The sequence below is a fragment of the Calypte anna genome, chromosome 4A, assembly GCF_003957555.1.
Source record: "Calypte anna isolate BGI_N300 chromosome 4A, bCalAnn1_v1.p, whole genome shotgun sequence".
Taxonomy (NCBI): domain Eukaryota; kingdom Metazoa; phylum Chordata; class Aves; order Apodiformes; family Trochilidae; genus Calypte; species Calypte anna.
Window position 1 is genome coordinate 37,622,470 of NC_044248.1, and position 17,674 is coordinate 37,640,143.

A 17,674-nucleotide genomic window follows, 5' to 3' on the forward strand; every position below is an offset into this window, starting at 1 on the left:
CAGCAGAACCACATCCTCACTTACTTTGGGCTATTGCAGTTTAAATGGCAAATAACATCACTGGTGAAGGAGCTCTCTGAGGGGCTGGTGCTGCTGTGACAGGTGGGGAAGTGGCTTTTTTCTGGTTTTTCTGTTAGCCAGCACAACCTCTTCTGGATGTTTTTAATAGCTGCAGCACCTGGCTCTCCAGCATGATGCTCACCTCTGCCAGGCCTTGAAGCATTTTATGTCACAGGTGGCTGCTGTCTGCAGGACGGAGATGCGAAGATGGTTTCTGTACCTCTCTGCTGTGAGTGTTAAATTTAAGGACACCTCATTTCAGCCCTGGCAATGTTCTCACTGCAATGCCAGCAAACTCCCCATGCCCTTTGCCTGCACAGACCATGCTGATTTTGTACCACTGCCACATGGCATCTGCTGACATCCAGTGTCAGGCAGCACCCAAAACTTCAGGAGGTGTTTTTCCATCTGTCCTGCCACAGGCACACTACCCTGGAAGCGTGATGAAGAACACTGGCTGAAAACTGCTCTAAATTCAGAGTTCCAGAGATTTTACGCTAAGACTTTCTGCAGTCCCTCAGCCAAAGTTTCCACCCTGAGGGGGCTGTAGGGGTACAGAACCATTGGTACCAACCCAGCATTGAATTAAACCAAATGACAGATGCTCTCCCCCTCCCTGATAACGAAAGAAGAGAGAATAAGGGAGAGAGACTTAGGTGTTGGAAACTAAACTACACAGCTTTAATGAAACAGTAATGATAAAAAGGAAAAACTTACTAATTATATAGAAATAGACAGGGAAATTGATACCACGTTCCTCCCTCCTTTCCCCCAGTAGCTCTCCCATCACCACTGATGGGCAGCTCTGGGAAAGTCCAGGCTGGAATCCTGGGTTCAGAAATCAGGAGCTAGAAGCAGGAACACACAGATTCAGGCTGGAATGGATCAGAACCACAGGCAGAGGGAAGGATGGAATCCTCACAGGGTGCTGAAGCAAACAGGGACAGGAGAAAGGAGGAAGAGAGGGGGCTTAACCTTCTTGTATGCCTCAAATTTATACTGAGAATGACGTGTATGGATGGAATACACTGTTAGGTCAATTTTGGTCATTTATCTTGACTGCTCCTCCTTAGAGGAGGGTGGCAGGTGTGACCTTTTTACTCCTTTTCTTTACTCCTTTTCTTTTCCCAAAATGTTCCTCAGAACTCAGCCGCGTCCTAACCATAACTCTATAAACATGGTGCGCTATCAGTCCCAGAAGCAGACACTGACAGAGAAAGCTGCTGTTAACTTCAGCAAGCGCAGCCGCTTGCAAAGGACTCAGCTGAAAATCTCAAGACGCAAAATCCCCTTTATCTATTTATTTATTGATTTATTCCGTCACAAACCCGCCCTACCCCGCTCCCTCCCCGCTCCCCTTCTCCCTCCCTTCCCGCCGCCCGCATGCGCCCCGCTCGAAGGAAAAGGCGGGAAGGCGCACGCGCTCGGGCGCCGCGTCATAGCCGCGCGCCGAGACAGCTCCGGCCCCGCGCATCGGTTCCGTGAGGGAGCGGGGCCATTGCCGCTCACCCGGAGCCTTGCGGTACCCCCTGCCCTCCGTCACACACACTCCCGGACTTCGCCTTCCCTCCGGACGGGTGTCTCAGGGTCGGTACAACACGGTACGGTCGCTGCCGCTCTCCTTGTTCCTTTACCCACGGCCCCCGCGCCCCGCCGGTGTCAGCCCCGCTGCGCTGCAGGTGCGTGCGGGGCCCCGTGGCCGGGATCCGGGGGGTGCCGACTGTCCTGAGGGGGGGAAGCGGGAGGCAGGAGCCTTCCCGGTGCTTGACAGCCTCCCGTTTCCGCGGGAGGAAGGCCCTGGGGAGGCCGCTCAGCGCTCCGGTGTTTGAGTGAGGCGCATCTGAGGGGCCTTGCGGCATCTTCCTGGCTTTTCCCGCAGAATCTGCCCGTCCGAGTCCGCCTTCCCTCCCGCAGGCAGGGTCGGTGAGGGAGGAAGATGAGTCTCTACAACTTGGACCGCTTTCGCTTTGAGAGGAAGAGGCAAAACGCGGAGCAGGAAACTCCGGCTCCTTCGGCAGCCCAGGTGCAGGCAGCGAGTGGCGGTGCTGCTGTGGGGGATGAGGATGAAGCTACAGATGAGAGCAGCAGGCCAGATACCCCAGCTTCGGATGGGACAGAGATAACTGGTGAGTCAGGTGTTGTGCATCTAGCATAAAGAAGTGCAGGCGCTAAGTTTCAGTAATTTATTCCATTGCAGGAAATAAATAATTGTTGTCTTTCAGCTTTGGTGTATTCTTGTTGGTTTTTTCGTTTGGTTGGTTGGTTTTGGGTTTCATGGGGGTTTTTTTGTTGTTGTTTTACGTATGATAGACAAATGTGCTTTCCTGTCATCACGTATTTCACAGCAATTTCCCCAAAAGTGTCTGTATTTTTAGCAGTGTGTGCTGGAATTCAGCCTGTGCCAGTTACAGTCAAATTGGAAAACTGATAGCCAAAGCTGAAATGGTTTTCTTCAGGTGTGTGAGCAAGCTACTGTTTGAACATTTGAAGTATGTTAAGCTTTCATGTTTGTTATTTTTACTGGTATTTTACACTACTACAGCATCCCAGAGTTTTCAAAGAAAAAAGCAAGGTTTGTCTGTTAAATGCAGCATTAGGTAGACTTATTTTTTTTCAGTCGTGTTCTAGGCCAAGGAAATGTGGAATACCCCAGATAAAACCAAAAAAGAAGACAGTTTCTTTTCAGTTGGGCCTGGTTTTGTAAGGAGCTTAGAAGCCTGCCACTGATTATTGTGAGCTGATCAGTGTTAGTAGTGTTGTAGCAATGTTTGTTCCCTTTTCTGGCAGTTGCTTGTGGTTTTCATGCAGATGTGAAAAACCTGGTGGTGCAGTAATTCACTGGCTTGGCTGATACAGGAGGGGTGTGTTGTTTCTGTTTGGATTGATCAGTTAGTGCTAATGAATTCCTGTAATCAATGTCAACTGCTTAATCATAATCATCAGTAGCTTGTGTATTACTGAAGGTGTCAATGGTAGAACAAAAAAATATTTGTTGCTGTTTATTTGATACATTTGGGACATTTCATATCACTTCCTTTGCACATCAAGGTACCATTGTTATTGGAGAGGTCAGACAGACTTTGTCTATGCTTTTAGTTAGTCCTGGAGCAATAGTATCAGTTTATGTTGTTGACCTATATTTTGCACACAACCTTGCCTTAGTGGAAGGCAGTTCTAGTATCTTATGTGATAAAAAACATGTACAACTCAGAGTTCTTCATTTAAAGGTGAGCCACATTTATATCATAGTAGACTGATGATTACTGTTCTGTGAATTTTGGTTTTGTGCAGGCTGACTGCTTGCAGTTGACTCTTGTGCTTACATTGGTAAATATTAACCAGTGCTTTATGTTTAAAAGAAACATTACAAACCCTCTAAATCCTGGCTTGAGAGTTGCTAGTCTGGAGTGAAGTAGCCTGTCCACTAGCAAAGGATGTGTCGGTGGGAGGGAGGACTTAGGAAACACGTAGCTCTTAGTTGCAGCTTCTGCTTGTGTGCACTTTGTAATGAAAATTGACACTGAAGAAGTGAGCTTTGGAACAGGTGTAATCTTCGTGTTTGTGTAAGCCTCATCTTTGTTGAGTGTGGGAGTTAATGAATGCAGGCACTCTTTTTGAACTGTGAATATAAATGTGAAGTGATGCATGTTTTGTTTAATTTCTATTTTTTATTTTGTTTAATCTGGCTATGGACTTGACTTTTGTCAGTGGAGACAGGTAGGTAGATCATAAATACCAAAGCCAACAAACTTTGGAGCCTGTTGGTGTTCAAAATGCTGATCTCCCCTGGGTTATTCTACTGGGTAGAACTGAGAAAGGGAAGGAATGCAATAACCAAATTATAGGTGTGAGTGTGAGTTTAGATATGAGGTAATAAAGGGAAAGGTGAAGTCTAGAACTGTAGGGAAAAGCTAGGTAGTTGTGAGGAAAACTGGTGGGAGATGGTGGTAGCTACCAGTAAACCAGACTAGAACAGAACTGCAGCCAAAATTACGGCAAATGGTTGATTTATATAAGAGTTCATGGACACAGGTGCTGGTGTAGAACTGAGGTGCTGATTAACATTTAAAATTGGGATGTAATTGCTAGTACTCTGCATTTATGTAATGCTTCATCTTTCACAGATAGTATGTGATTAAAGAAGATGGAGTGGCTTGGTGACTTTTTTACTCATTTGCATATTATTGTTATATAACCCTTTTAAAGGAATTATTTGATTTTTTTTAAGTTGGTGATTAACATCTCTGGGTATGTAGAAGTTAACCAGAATTACAACACTGACATTCTGTCTGCAGAATATGAGGCACTTAAATGTAAAAGAGCAAAACTAGATTTGTTTAGCAGATTCCTGTCCTCCTTGTTTCTTAATTAGCAACAGGAAGACAGAAGTGTTCTTGCTTTGGGTCAAATGAAAAATAAACCTATTTGTTTGTTTTTTTTTAATTCTTACTCTGGAGAAGGTAGAGAGATGAGCATCTTAAGGCACTGTGTGCTTTCTCTACTGCTAAATAGTTAAGCAGAAGCATTGAGATGTTTTGTACAAGACACAGCTTACAGAGTTCACTAAAAATAATTTGCCTTAATGCTCAATAAATCATGCAAGGACAATAATTACTGTGTTTCTTCTGAAGACAGAGTGGATTCACAAAATACTGGTAAATGAAACCAAGGAAACATGAGGAGACTGTTCTTTATTTCCCATACACAAAACTCTTTAATAGCTGGTGATGGTTTTTTATTGCCTGTTTAATTTGGTATCCTGCAGTCTAACTGTGTAATTAAAGAATTCTAAAATCAGGCTTTCTTTAGACTTTATGTTGAACAAATGGTTCGATATAATTTCCTAGGGATTCCTGGGTATTTCTGTTTTGCTACGTGCCCTAAATACACATCTAAAGAAAGGACACAATTTTTGAAGTTCCAGAGCAAGCTAATACTGGTAGATTATTTTTCACTCTGGGCATGTTTGTATGTAATGCTTCTTAATGCTTTGTATTACACATGCATGCCTTGTGCTTTAAAAAGCAACTTGCAGGATGGTGACCAGAAGGATTGGTTGACTTACACACTTTTATATTCAAAATTACACGTTTGCAGTGACTTGACAGGCAAGTTGTGGGTGGTAATTCTGAACATCACTTAACTGAGGTGTAGAAACTGACTGTGGGACTGATTTTAATATCTGAATAAGACCTCCTTAACAAGTTGAAGAAATGCAGTTGAATGGATTAATATATTTTTCTGTAAAAATTATCATTATTTACTAAATAATATACACATTTGGTTTCCACTAGTCTGTTAAGAAAAAATGAAGCTATCTTGATTTTCAGTTGCATACTTTTAGTTGTGTGAATAGCCTGGTATACTAAGATAATGAGATTATTCCAATTATAGAAATGGAGCAGAACTTTATTAGAACTATACAAATCAGAATAATTACTATAATTAATTTCAAAATGAGATTTGTATTCAAAGAACATGCTTACAAAGCTCCAACAATGAACTGAAATAGAAATTGTAGATTAAATTAAGATACTGTATATAATCCTGTTCTTGATGACTGATTTTGTTGGTATCCTCTGCATACATTTCAAGTCTCCAACTCCACTGTCTGCACTGCTCGGTTATGGTGTTCTGTGTCACATAATTCACTTGCACTGGGACTACTTCTCTGGTGTTCTCATCTGTTGTAATTTTCTTTATGATTTAAGGAAGTCACATCTTTTCGTGTATGTTATACGTGGTAAAGTATAAATAGAGCATTTCTGGAAAAAAATACTGTCTAGTACCTAGTGAACTTTTTTTGAGGACTGACGGGAAGATACATTGAAGTAAACAGCATTTAAAAACTGTCCCTTTGAGACATCTTATAGTAATACTGATCTGTAGGGTTGTTTTAGCAAATGAGAGAGACTTTAATTTGAAAACGGAATATTAGCTTGTAGACTCAAGCAGTCTGTATTTTTTTTACTGCTTTCCAAAACAAGGTAAAAACTAGTTTTCATTTGACAATGTTTGTTGTGCTGTGTTAATGAATGTGGTAAACCTCCAAGTATTGCCTTGGCCTTGCTTTTATTTGGCAGAGAAGAGGCTGGCTTTCTTTTGAGTGTGAGGTATGGTTTGTGTAGGAATATTTAGAATGTTAAGAATTATAGGACAGTGTATTAGGGCTCTCACTTCCCAAATGACTTGTGAGTGTGATTTAAAAACAAAAAAGTCAAGGTGAAGTCTTTTCAAGAATAGTTGCAAATATGCATTTATTTAATAAACAAAATATTTAGTCTAAAATTACAGAAACAGTTCAGTCTTCATGACAACATGTAATTTGTGCTCTTTCCCCCTTTCCTCAGTAAGGGATGCAGTTTGATGGAATAGGTAGAGGAGGAGAAGGAAATACTGCTTTTTTGAGAGGGAGAACACTATCCAGACAGCTCAGCATTTCATAGGTTCAGGAGTGTGGAGCTGTCTTCATGACTGGACAGTAATTGCTAAATGTAAAATAAGAATTCACCAAGTGGAACCGTGAATACTCCATTTATTCAAATCTAAACCTCTTCCAAGGTTTATATTGTAAAGAATAAAATTATCTTTAATGTTCTGTTATTTTCATAAACTTTCCTTATTTTTTAAAAAGGAAATCCCACCTGCAGGAAAATTGTTTGGAATATAGTCTAACCTACAAGGCTAAGATCATAGACACTGACTTGATCATGTCTGTTGATCCGGTAAAGATCTCAGCATCTCATGTTTCTGTTTTGATACTTTAATTTACATTTTTTAATGCATCTTAGATTTCTGTGCTATTGTACTAGCCTTTGCTTGGCTAGCCCAACTTTATAACCTTTAGAATTTTTCTGCTTTATTTTTCTTTGGTAGAGAGGAATTGCTGAAATTAATTGGCCTGTGTATTTATGTTTGAATCGGATAAAAATGTGTGATACATTCCCAAAGATCTGTCTTGTTTTTCTCCTGTGTTCCTCTTAAAACTTAAATGGTTTTCAGATAAAGCAAAGCAACTGTCTTAAGGGCAACACATCTCCTGAATATGGATGGATGGATAGATGGATGGATGGATAGATGGATGGATGGATAGATGGATGGATGGATGGATAGATGGATAGTACTGCTGAGGAATGTCCCCCTACCAACATGTTGATCTTGGTTGGTTGTTGGAAGGTTGTTGGGACAGTATGTTACTACTGCAGGAATGCTAATTTTTAGGCCTTCCTAAGATGTAGCTGTAGCTTAGGAGACTGATGTGTGTGGGAAGCAGTTGTGGGATGGGTGGAGGAGCAGCAGATGTGAGGTAAAATTTCCCAGTCACCTGGGAGGCACAAAAGAAAGACAGAAGAAAGACAGGTTTTCTTTTTAAACCTGGCTAGTAAGAAGTAAATGTGAGATGATAGAAGTTTTTAGATGGAAATGAAAATGTATGTTGTTCTGCTGAAAGAGGATGCCAGAACAAGACAGTTCCTATGTGTTGTAAATAACTCTGACAAACTGATACTCTTTTGTGAAATAAAAGCTGGGATAACTAATTATGTGCTTTGCCTTCTTGTCCCTTACCTGTTTCCAAACTGGTGAGCTAGTGCCTGGTTAGAAGTGTATTTCTTATTTCAATAGGATTTTTCCTGTGTATAGTAAAAGAGCAAATGGGCACAAACTGTAACATGGGAAGTTCAATTTAAACATGAGGGGAAACTTCTTTACTGTGTGGGTGACAAAGCACTGGAACAAGCTGCCCACAGAGGTTGTGGGGCCACCTTCTCTGGACAAGTCCAGCACCCACCTGGTTGCAATCCTGTACAATATACTCCAGGCAATCCTGCTCTAGCTGTGGGGTTGGACTGGGTGATCTCTAGAGGTCTCTTCCAACTCAATGGTTGATAGCTAAGGTCATCTGAAGACTTAAATCTTCAGTGATTGCATTTTTGAACTGTCATCGAATCCCTATTTACATTTCCTCATGGTTATTAAAGAAGTTGGAGTTGCACTCATTTCCATCCCTTTAACCACTATTAAGCTCCATTTTCAAGTTCTTTTCTTCCTGTTTGGTAGTGTGCTATGTCATGTTCAGTACCATATTTTTTTAATTGAGTTGGTGCCTTTCTCCTTCAAAGCTGGTATCACCTGGTAGTTTGCTGCATCATTGCTTGTGCTTTTAGAATTTATCTCTGTTTCCATCATGTGCTGCCACAGTGAGTTATTTTAAGTTTGTTTCTGCAAGATTACATTCACAGAGCAAATGCTTTCCATGGCTGTCATGTTCTTAGCTCCATGACTCCTGCTTCCATAGTTTGTCTGGCCTTAAACAAAATGACTTGGTTTACCAACTGTTCTGTGTTTAACAGTTCATTCCCACACTGGCTCTAAAATGGTGCAGTGGTAGATGGAATGAAGTCTTGCATGCATAGAACTGCTGCCCTAAGTAAGGCTCAGCTTTTTTTAAATGCCTTGAGTGCTTTTCTCCAATTACTGAAATATCCTTAATAGGTGGCACTTGTGTCCAGATGTTTATATCTGTTTAACACAGGCTTAAAGACAGAAGAGCTAGAAGCTGCACATTCAAGTCCACGTGTATCAAACTAAAAAGTGGAGGTTTTTTCCCTCAGGGTTTTCTAAAGATGGTAGTAGAATAGTTACAGCCTCCATAGGCAACAGATTGAGCCATTTTTCATCTTGCCCAGTCTTATATGGGAGCATCAGAATTTTAGAACCACCTGGAAATACAGATATATGCAGTCAAGAGAATCCTGTGCCCTAGCTACATTTGGTACTGTGCTTAAAGAGAGCAACAGGCAAATAATAAACCATAGGCTTTTTGATTTTGTTTTACAGTATTCTAATCCTCTCTCCACTTCAGGATCAAGACCTATTTTGTATGTCAGTTTTTGTGTAGAGTTCCTGATATGGTAATGCTTCCCCCATCCAGGTATGTGTGTGGAGTTAGTCTCCCAGTGTCAGCTACCCCTGGAATCTAGTCATGTATTATTCATAACTAGTTCAGGAATTACACGAATAAACTGGCTGCTTATGCTCTTGGTTGCCTTACAGGCATCTTCAAAACTGAAAGGTTAATACATGCTAAATGTTTCCATAATGGGTCAGTTTTTCAGGTGTTATTGAAGGCAATGTATGATTTGTGAGATGTCTTCACAGTGCCATATCCTGATGCTTCCTGTGTAACCCAAAGCATCCTTCTGTATGCTAAGTTTCCTTGTTAAGAATCTCTGGAGCATACTGTGACAAAGACAGGCTAAACACATTATATCTTTATAGAAGCTGCAACTTACCTGTCAAGTTCCTTGGTATAGCTTCCTAACATTCTGCAGATTAACACTGATGTTGCATTTCTGAAAAGCTATCAAGATAAGCAGGTCATAAGTCAGCCATCAGATACACCAGTATGTTTCCATCCGTGTCCTGATCAGTCTGGAAGCAGTTCAGAGGATTTTCCTAATTACCTGTTTGGTTTGTTTTTGGTTTTTTTTAATTGTTATTTATCGGTAGTTATTAACCTCAAATACATGATCTCTTGAGTGTTTTGTTGTAAAAAATACTTGTTTGCTGTAAAAGAGTTATGGATTTTTTTTTGCCAGATAATTCACTTTAAGGAAGACAGCTTACAGGAGCTGTCCATACATAAGGATGGGGATTCTGTTTAAATGGCTGCTGTGTATGAGACAGAAACCATATGTATCTACTGCTATATGTACAGATAAATATTTAGAGTGCTAAAGTTGTCTCCTTTCTTTTCTTCTGTGGGAATGGCTTGCACAGGGTACTCCACCATTCCAGAAACTCCTGAAGCCAAGACAACAAGGAAACGATCTTACCTCAGGCGTCGAAGAGGGCTCCAGCTCCTTGATGTGTCTTCAGACAGTGAAGATGAAGGACCAAGGAACTTTGGTGCTGTGAAAGAAAACAGAGCTCCAAGGACAGAAGTGACTGCAATGTAAGCTTGAAGCCAGTTTTCTGTAATGTTTATGCAGACTGATGTGGTCTAACATGAAACATTGAATTGAAAATAAGAGGGTAGGTTCTGCTTTATTGTTTTGTGGTTTGCCTGCTCCTAACTAAACGTTGCTAGATTTCCAGGGAAGGAGAGTCCAACTCAAGCCATTTTCCTAGAGAAGGGATAAGGGAGAAGTTCTGTGATCCTAAATGATACCCGTGGACTTCATTGTGCATGTTTGTGCCTTTGACCCTTTGAAATCCTTTTAATGGCACTTGAAAGCTGTCATGGCTTAGCAGTTTGGGTGGACCACAAACCCAAGGACAGAATTACTGTTACCCACTGCCCCCAACAAAGGGAAGATAAAAGGGGAATGAAGACTTTGAGTTGGAAACTGAAAACAATCAATTCAGATTTACTAACATAGGGGAGTGGTAACAAAAGGGATAAAGTAACAAAGAATACAAATATATAGAAAAATAGATATATACAGCCCAATAGATATGGGCTCTGATGAGCACGTGCTGAGCTGGTGGTAAAGCAGCACAGGGGAACTGCAGCACAGCCAGCAGCAAGCAGAAAGAAAAAGGAGTTGCTGTCTTTCCTAATCTTGAGAGAGTATGGCAGGAAATGGGAGGGAATAGACCCTTCCCGTTGTGTTCCACCCCTCTCAGAGTCAAAAGTCCTCCTTCTTTAGTTCCTCCCATTCAAACAATGCCAAAAGCATAACCATGAAATATTTGCTTTATTAATATTAAACTATATTGGGAGCTGGTTATAACTTTTTTCATTCTTTAACGAAACCACAGTGGACAGGAAAGCAAGCAAAGCTTCATTGTGTGGTATGAGAATTCCTGAGCTGAAATTAAACATTAGTTGCCTGATGCATTTGCTGTGTTTCATAAAAACTTTTTTTAGTGATTTGGAAATCTATACTTTTCAGGAAGCGGGGGAAGAGGAGGGAAGAGAATAAAGTTCAGGAGTCACCTGCATGGGTGCCAAAAAGGTAGCATTGCGAGTGCAGGAGAGATAAGATGTAGACAGATATCTTGCACAACCAGTTGGAATGGTTTAAAGAAACCTCTGCCTTTTTTTACCTGGTAGTTATGTGTCTGTGATTGAAATGTGATTGTCTGTGCTCCTTAAACATTCTTGTGCTAAGAAAAACAAGATGGCTTAACCTGCTTCTTTGATAGTCTGGTTGAACTAATCTGTGGAAAACTTTTAGAGCAATAGCAACCTTAACAGGCCCAGACTCTTGTCAGGTTTTCAGTCCTTATGCATAACATGAAATTATTTGGGCTGGTCAGCAGAAATGAATAATGCTTTTCCCGGCTGCTGTTATCTGAGATTCTTTGATTGATTTATTTATTTGAATGCATATTCCATGAAGTTACAAACTAAGGTAGATACTTGGTGAGAAAAAAGTAATTTAATAGTTAGCAGGGTGAGCTCCCGATTCTGTGGTTTAAGCTATAGATTATGCAAGGATACAGAGGTGAGAGGCTAGTTGCAGGCACTGAATTGGTTTGTGTAATTGTGCTGCTTCTGGAATCAAACTCCATTTGGAAGGAGAACCAGCAGTTCTGTACCATTACCATGTGGAGCTGACACTAATAAACTATGCAGGGTCCAACTTGCAGAGCCCCAGCTTGCTGTTTCCATGCTGTATTCCAATTGCCAGGCAGCAGAGTGGCTTCTAAGTGCAACATAACATGTTCTAGTGAACATAAACTGTTATGTGAACATCCTGTTGTACTCTTAATTATTCCTCTGTAGCTACTGGTCTCTGGTGCACCACTTACCCCAGTGTTTGGTGCATTGGCTCAAGTGTTAATTGATGTGTACTCAGCTGTCTCACAAGTGGTGTTTTCACAGCTAATAAACTGGAATTGGGAATGTGGCAGGAGTTAGCTTGGATCTGGCCAGGCTTATGAGTTCTGTCTGGCTTGTGCTGTATTGAGCCTGGCTTTGCACAGGATCAGGTAATTGGTGTCTTTGTGCTGTGCAGCTTAGATGGTGTTTGGTGTTTAGTGATTTTATTATTTTTTTAGCAGGGTATTCCATCCCTCTTTGTCCTGAATAAGAGACAGAGCAGAAAGCATGACTAACTTACAAGCAGGTGTGCCATAAGCTTCACAGCCAGAGTCAGTACCTGGAATCTGCTGGAAAAAAGTAGAACCTCAAACACAAGGTTTTGTGTGTTGGAGTCATGCTTGTTCAGAAGCTAAATGAATGCTTTGTCATGATTGCTAAGTAAGAATGTGATTATGCAGAGAGGACAGGATTTATGATGTGTGCCACTCTGGCTTTGTTGACAGATATCTAGATATTAATGTCCAGTGGGAAAGGATACAGTAATTACAGTGAGAACATTTTCATTTGGATTGATTTTCTTTTTTAAACACAGTTTATAAAGGAAATTTTTTCCTTATCAAGTCAAAAAGGTCTTAAATATGCTAATAGAACCTTAATATGCCACTTCACTAAGGTGATTTTTCCAAGTGGGTAATGGAATTGCCTTATGAAGGTTGCAATTGGATGGCTTGGTGAATTGAATAGAAATTTGGATTATTTTTTGTTTTGAGAATTTCTTTAATCTGAGAGGCACAAACAGAAAACCCATGAGGCAGTGTGTGGCTTTTGAATGGGATAGGGAGAAAAGGATTATTTGATGAACAGTAGCCTGAAAATACTGTATATCTTCTACATAAGTGCCATGTTACTACCTTTTTTTCAGAACTGTAATCTGTTCTGCCTGTTGTAGGTGCTCCAGAAAGATATGGTGAGGAAAAACAGTTGGTTTTTTTTTTCCACTCTCCTAACTATCCATTTAAGGAGAAGCCTTTCTGATGGTGAAGTATGGAGGAAATTACAAAGGTCTATACAGTTAAATTAATTTTTATTCAAGAAAGGAGATTTTTTTGTTTAAGGAGGACAATAGGATGGGAGACATGCCTACACTCAGGTTTTTTGGGGTTTTTTTATATACCTCAATACAGTGAAAAATATACAAGTCTTGATTTCCTGCAGATGAGCTCTAATAGTAAATCTTCCTGTAAATTAAGGACTTTGCTTTTTTTTCCCATAATGTTTCTTCCCATGTTTATCTGTTTAAGATGCTGCATAAGGATACTGGATTTTCTTTCTCATCTGAGAAGTAGGATAGAATTATTACCACACCTGAAATGTTTCTATAAATTACTTACCCACATCTGTTTATATGTTGGACACATAAATATTAGCAAGGCTAAAGGAAAACTTGAGATGGTCTGATATAATTCAGGTAGCTGAAATTCAGATCAAATGTGTTAATGTGGTTGTTGGTAGATTGACAAGCAACCTTCTGTAGCACAATATGAGCATATGTCATGGTGTTTCACTTGTTTGTTCCTCCTTTCTTCTTTCTGTTGCTAAGTTGAAAGCTGTTTATTGCAAGCAGAAGATTGTAATCAAAAATGCTTTATTTTGTCCTGAAAAGGAGACATCACTTTGGGTACAAGTGGATTCAGTGTTACTGAATGCATCTCAGCACTTTGGTCCTATTAGTTTTCATTTACAATTACATTCTGGTAGAGTAAAACATTCATAATAAAAAAAAAATTATTTTATTATTATTTTAATTGTATATTGTAGCTCTGAACAGTCTGATGATGGACAGTCTGAAGATGAACTACCCCGTCTGGCGTATGTAAATGGTGGGGATCAGCTGCCAGCTGTGAAGGGTGTTGAGGAAAACATGAAAGACACAAAGCTGCAAACACTGAAGAATATTTTTCCTCAAAGAAGTGACCAAGAATTACTACAAGTAACAATTTATTTTTGTTTCTTTGACAACTGATTTGTAGGCCTTCAGCTTTATTAGAGGGAATAGCTTTAATTCTTATGATTGAATAGGTATATCAAAATAATGTATTCTAGTGGAACTACAGACATGGAACATAAATGCACAGGCATTTATAAAAGTGAAAACATTTATACACACTTTTTCTATCTATAGATACAGGTATAGATATTTATGTCTATCTATATGGATACAGAAACCCTTTAGATAAATTCAGCAACAATGAATCCCAGTGTGTAGAATCTTTCTTTATTATTTCTTTCTGTTGTGAAGTGTAGCTATAGCTGTCCTGGTTGATAACTGCCGTAGTTGGAGTGCAGCTAACTGGTTAAATGAAGAATGAATGAAATCATTGCCATCTTCTCCAGTAGATGAAATGTTGCACGCTTGCATTTATGAAATTTAATACTCAAAGTCCTCAGTACTTTCAGCAAGGCAAAAAGAGAGTAGGTTTGAACTTACTATGATTTATTCTGATCATGCTGACACGGAAACCTGAGATAGTATTGGCCTTTGGCCAATGTACAGTACAAATCTACAGTAACATTACAGTAACTCAGTGCAGTAAAACATCTTCAGTAAAGTATTTTTAGCAAGGTTTATTTTCATTGCTGATACATACCTGGGTTTTTACTTGCTTTAGTTTTCAAAGCTGAATGTGTTTAATTTATTAATTTTCATGGTTGTTGAAATGTTATTTAAGAAATACAGAAATCTTACTGGGGCTCCTTGCTGGGTGTTGGTTTCCTAGTGGATCAAGCTTTATCTTTAGGCTTTCTGCTTCAGGAAGAAAGGAGTTGCAGATAGTAGATTTGGAGTTCTTCTCCTGGCTGTTGTGATGAAATTTGCATTGTATATGTCCAGAATGTATGAAACTTTAATTTTTGTCCACACAGTGTGTATTTAAACCAAAAAGTAGTAACTTAGTTTGGAAACTAGCTAGAAATGACACATGGTGTGTCTGATTGATCTTGCATTTGGGGAAGAACAACAAGATGTCCCAGTATAGGTTGGGGGCTGACCTGCTGGGGAGCAGTGTAGATGAAAGAGACCTGGGGGTCCTGGTTGACAAGAAGATGACCATGAGCCAGCAATGTGCCCTTGTGGCCAAGAAGGCCAATGGCATCCTGGGGTGCATTAGAAAGGGTGTGGTTAGTAGGTCAAGAGAGGTTCTCCTCCCCCTCTATTCTGCATTGGTGAGGCTGCACCTGGAGTATTGTGTCCAGTTCTGCGCCCCTCAGTTCAAGAAGGACAGGGAAGTGCTTGAAAGAGTCCAGCGCAGAGCTACTAAGATGATTAAGGGAGTGGAACATCTCCCTTGTGAGGAAAGGCTGAGGGAGCTGGGTCTCTTTAGTTTGGAGAAAAGGAGACTGAGGGGTGACCTCATCAATGTTTTCAAATATGTAAGGGGTGAGTGTCAGGGAGATGGAGTTAGGCTCTTCTCAGTAGTGACCAGTGATAGGACAAAGGGTAATGGGTGTAAATTGGAGCATAGGAGGTTCAAGTTGAATATTCGAAAAAATTTTTTACTGTAAGGGTGAGAGAGCCCTGGAACAGGCTGCCCAGGGGGGTCGTAGAGTCTCCTTCACTGGAGACATTCAAAACCCGTCTGGACACGTTCCTATGTGATGTACTCTAGGTGGCCCTGCTCTGGCAGGGGGGGTTGGACTAGATGATCTTTCGAGGTCCCTTCCAACCCCTAGGATTCTGTGATTGTGATTCTGTGATTGTGATTGATCTTTTGTGACTTCACTGGTGTTCTCAGCTACTTGGTGGCATGTACTGCTCATGGTGTTTATTCTCAAGAGAGGGTAAGATCTTCTGTATCAGCAGAATTTTTAGAATGTAGAAGCTGTGCAAATTTTTGTCCACAGTTATGGTTCCATAACAGTGTTGAAGGAGACAAAGGAATGATAGGCTAATCTACTGTTCCTTCATGAGGCAACTGAACAGTTTGTCCTAACAAACTCTTTGCAGCTGATAAAGGCTTTAGGGAAAAATCCTGAGCTTTTGGAAAAAGAAATTGTTTATAGCATTCTTGTAAGATGCTGTTTACAAATGTGGACAGATACTTGGGAATCAGGATTCCTCATTACCTATATTTTTTGTTATGTGGGTTGGGTTTGGGTTGTATTTGGTTTTTTTTATAGTTGTAACCTTTAGGCCATTTAATTCAATTGCAGTTATCTCACCTGCAAAAAGCATTCTAAAAATCTTTACATCCAGTTAATTTTTAAAAAAATTATGTTGAGATTAGACATGGATGGAAAAGGAATCCAGAACTACAAGGAAGTATAGATAAGCTTAGAGGCATGTTAGAAGTTTCATGCCTATACTTTCAGGAAATTGAGCATTGTGACACAGTATTATTCAGACATTATTTAAGATAAAATATTTTCTTGGATCATCTGGTTTTGTAATAGCAATGTTGAATAGTTTTGGAAGAAAAACTTTTAAATAAAACTGCACTGTATGTTTGTGGAGTAGGAAAAAAGCAATAGTAAGAGATAGTGTTAAAAATGTTTTCCAGTAGGTTTTTTAAGTGTTTCCTAATATATGTGCTCAGCTGAGCTAATTTGGTACCTGTTAATTATGTATGTGGATTTTATAATACACGTAATACATGGGGTTTTTGGGTGGTTTTGGAAGTATATTTCAGTCATGCTGATCTGCCATTATGCTCCTCTGTCCAACTGGATGAAATCTCACCACTTAGCAGTTGACTTTTTTCTTTGCAGTTGGTAGAATCATCAAGCACAGTGGAAGAAGCAGTAGATGCTGGTTTGAAGTTCAATGATGAAGGTATGTTTCACAGTAAAATCAACAACTAAACCTTAGAAGCTGTAGTTAATTCAGTGAAGTAAGATTGGTTGGGAGGTATTTAGAAAGTGTTAAAGCATATGCTAGAAGTTATAATACTTTTTGCTTATTGTAATAACACAAAACTGATATTAGAGGCTTTGCAAGGGGAAAGATGAAAAGGTGCAGGCTGAAATCCAGAGATAGAATAAAAAAGGTGAATTTCTTCTGTGAAGGTCAGGGTTGCTTTTCATGTGGGTCCTTGAGTGAATTCTGTTCTCCCTGGTTCCTTCTTTGCCTGGAAGATGAGGCAAATAGTGGGTCAGCAATAGTAGTTCTAAATGTTGTGGGTGTGAAATCTTAGAGTATGGGAAAAATACCCAATAATATGTAGCCACTCATAACTAGATACTGTTTCTGGCAAAGTTTCTGGCAAGGACCATCACAGGTTTTTTTCTTCTGATTGGCTTCAAGACTTGCTCATGACTCTGAATAAGAACTGTTAGTCTTAAATGTTAGACAAACCATCCTCCAAACCTTGCTGTTGAGCTCTGTGAGCTTATTTAGAGTTTTTTGGTCTGCATCTGAATTTTTGCAGTTTCATGCTATCACCAAAAAAACCCCCAAAACCCCAACAAATGGTGTGAAGTGTGTAGCAAGTGGTAAGCATGTAAAAGCATCATCCTTTCTGGGCTTTGGGTTTGTTTCTTGCAGTTTCCTAAGTCCAGGCTTAAATATCTTCTCTTGCATTAATTTTTTTCAACTGGTTTGCTGGGGTTGATGGGGGAAGAGTGGAAGGCTAGTATGAATATTAACATCATGATAAAAAGCTGATCTGTTTCAGCAGTCTTAATCTGTTTTCAGTTCAGTTGTCCATGGTTTTTCTGAGAGATCTTCATGGTTTAGATACAAAGGAAAAAGCTACTGGTGATCACTCTCTTTCTAAAATAGAAGATTTTTTTCTATTTCACTTTCCTTTGTTGGACTTGCCATATTTTCATCTGCTGATTTATATA

General features: G+C 39.9%; 1 protein-coding gene across 1 annotated transcript in view; it reads left to right on the forward strand.

Moving 5' to 3' along the window:
- The first annotated feature begins 1,653 nt into the window (after positions 1 to 1,653).
- SMARCAD1 (SWI/SNF-related, matrix-associated actin-dependent regulator of chromatin, subfamily a, containing DEAD/H box 1) overlaps positions 1,654 to 17,674 on the forward strand; it is a 42,008-nt gene continuing 25,987 nt past the window's right edge. The window contains exons 1-5 of the mRNA XM_030450220.1: positions 1,654 to 1,739; positions 1,940 to 2,186; positions 9,841 to 10,015; positions 13,652 to 13,823; positions 16,598 to 16,661. Coding sequence (XP_030306080.1) covers positions 1,997 to 2,186; positions 9,841 to 10,015; positions 13,652 to 13,823; positions 16,598 to 16,661 — 601 coding nt within the window. The 5' untranslated portion in view covers positions 1,654 to 1,739; positions 1,940 to 1,996. The remainder of the gene's footprint in view (positions 1,740 to 1,939; positions 2,187 to 9,840; positions 10,016 to 13,651; positions 13,824 to 16,597; positions 16,662 to 17,674) is intronic.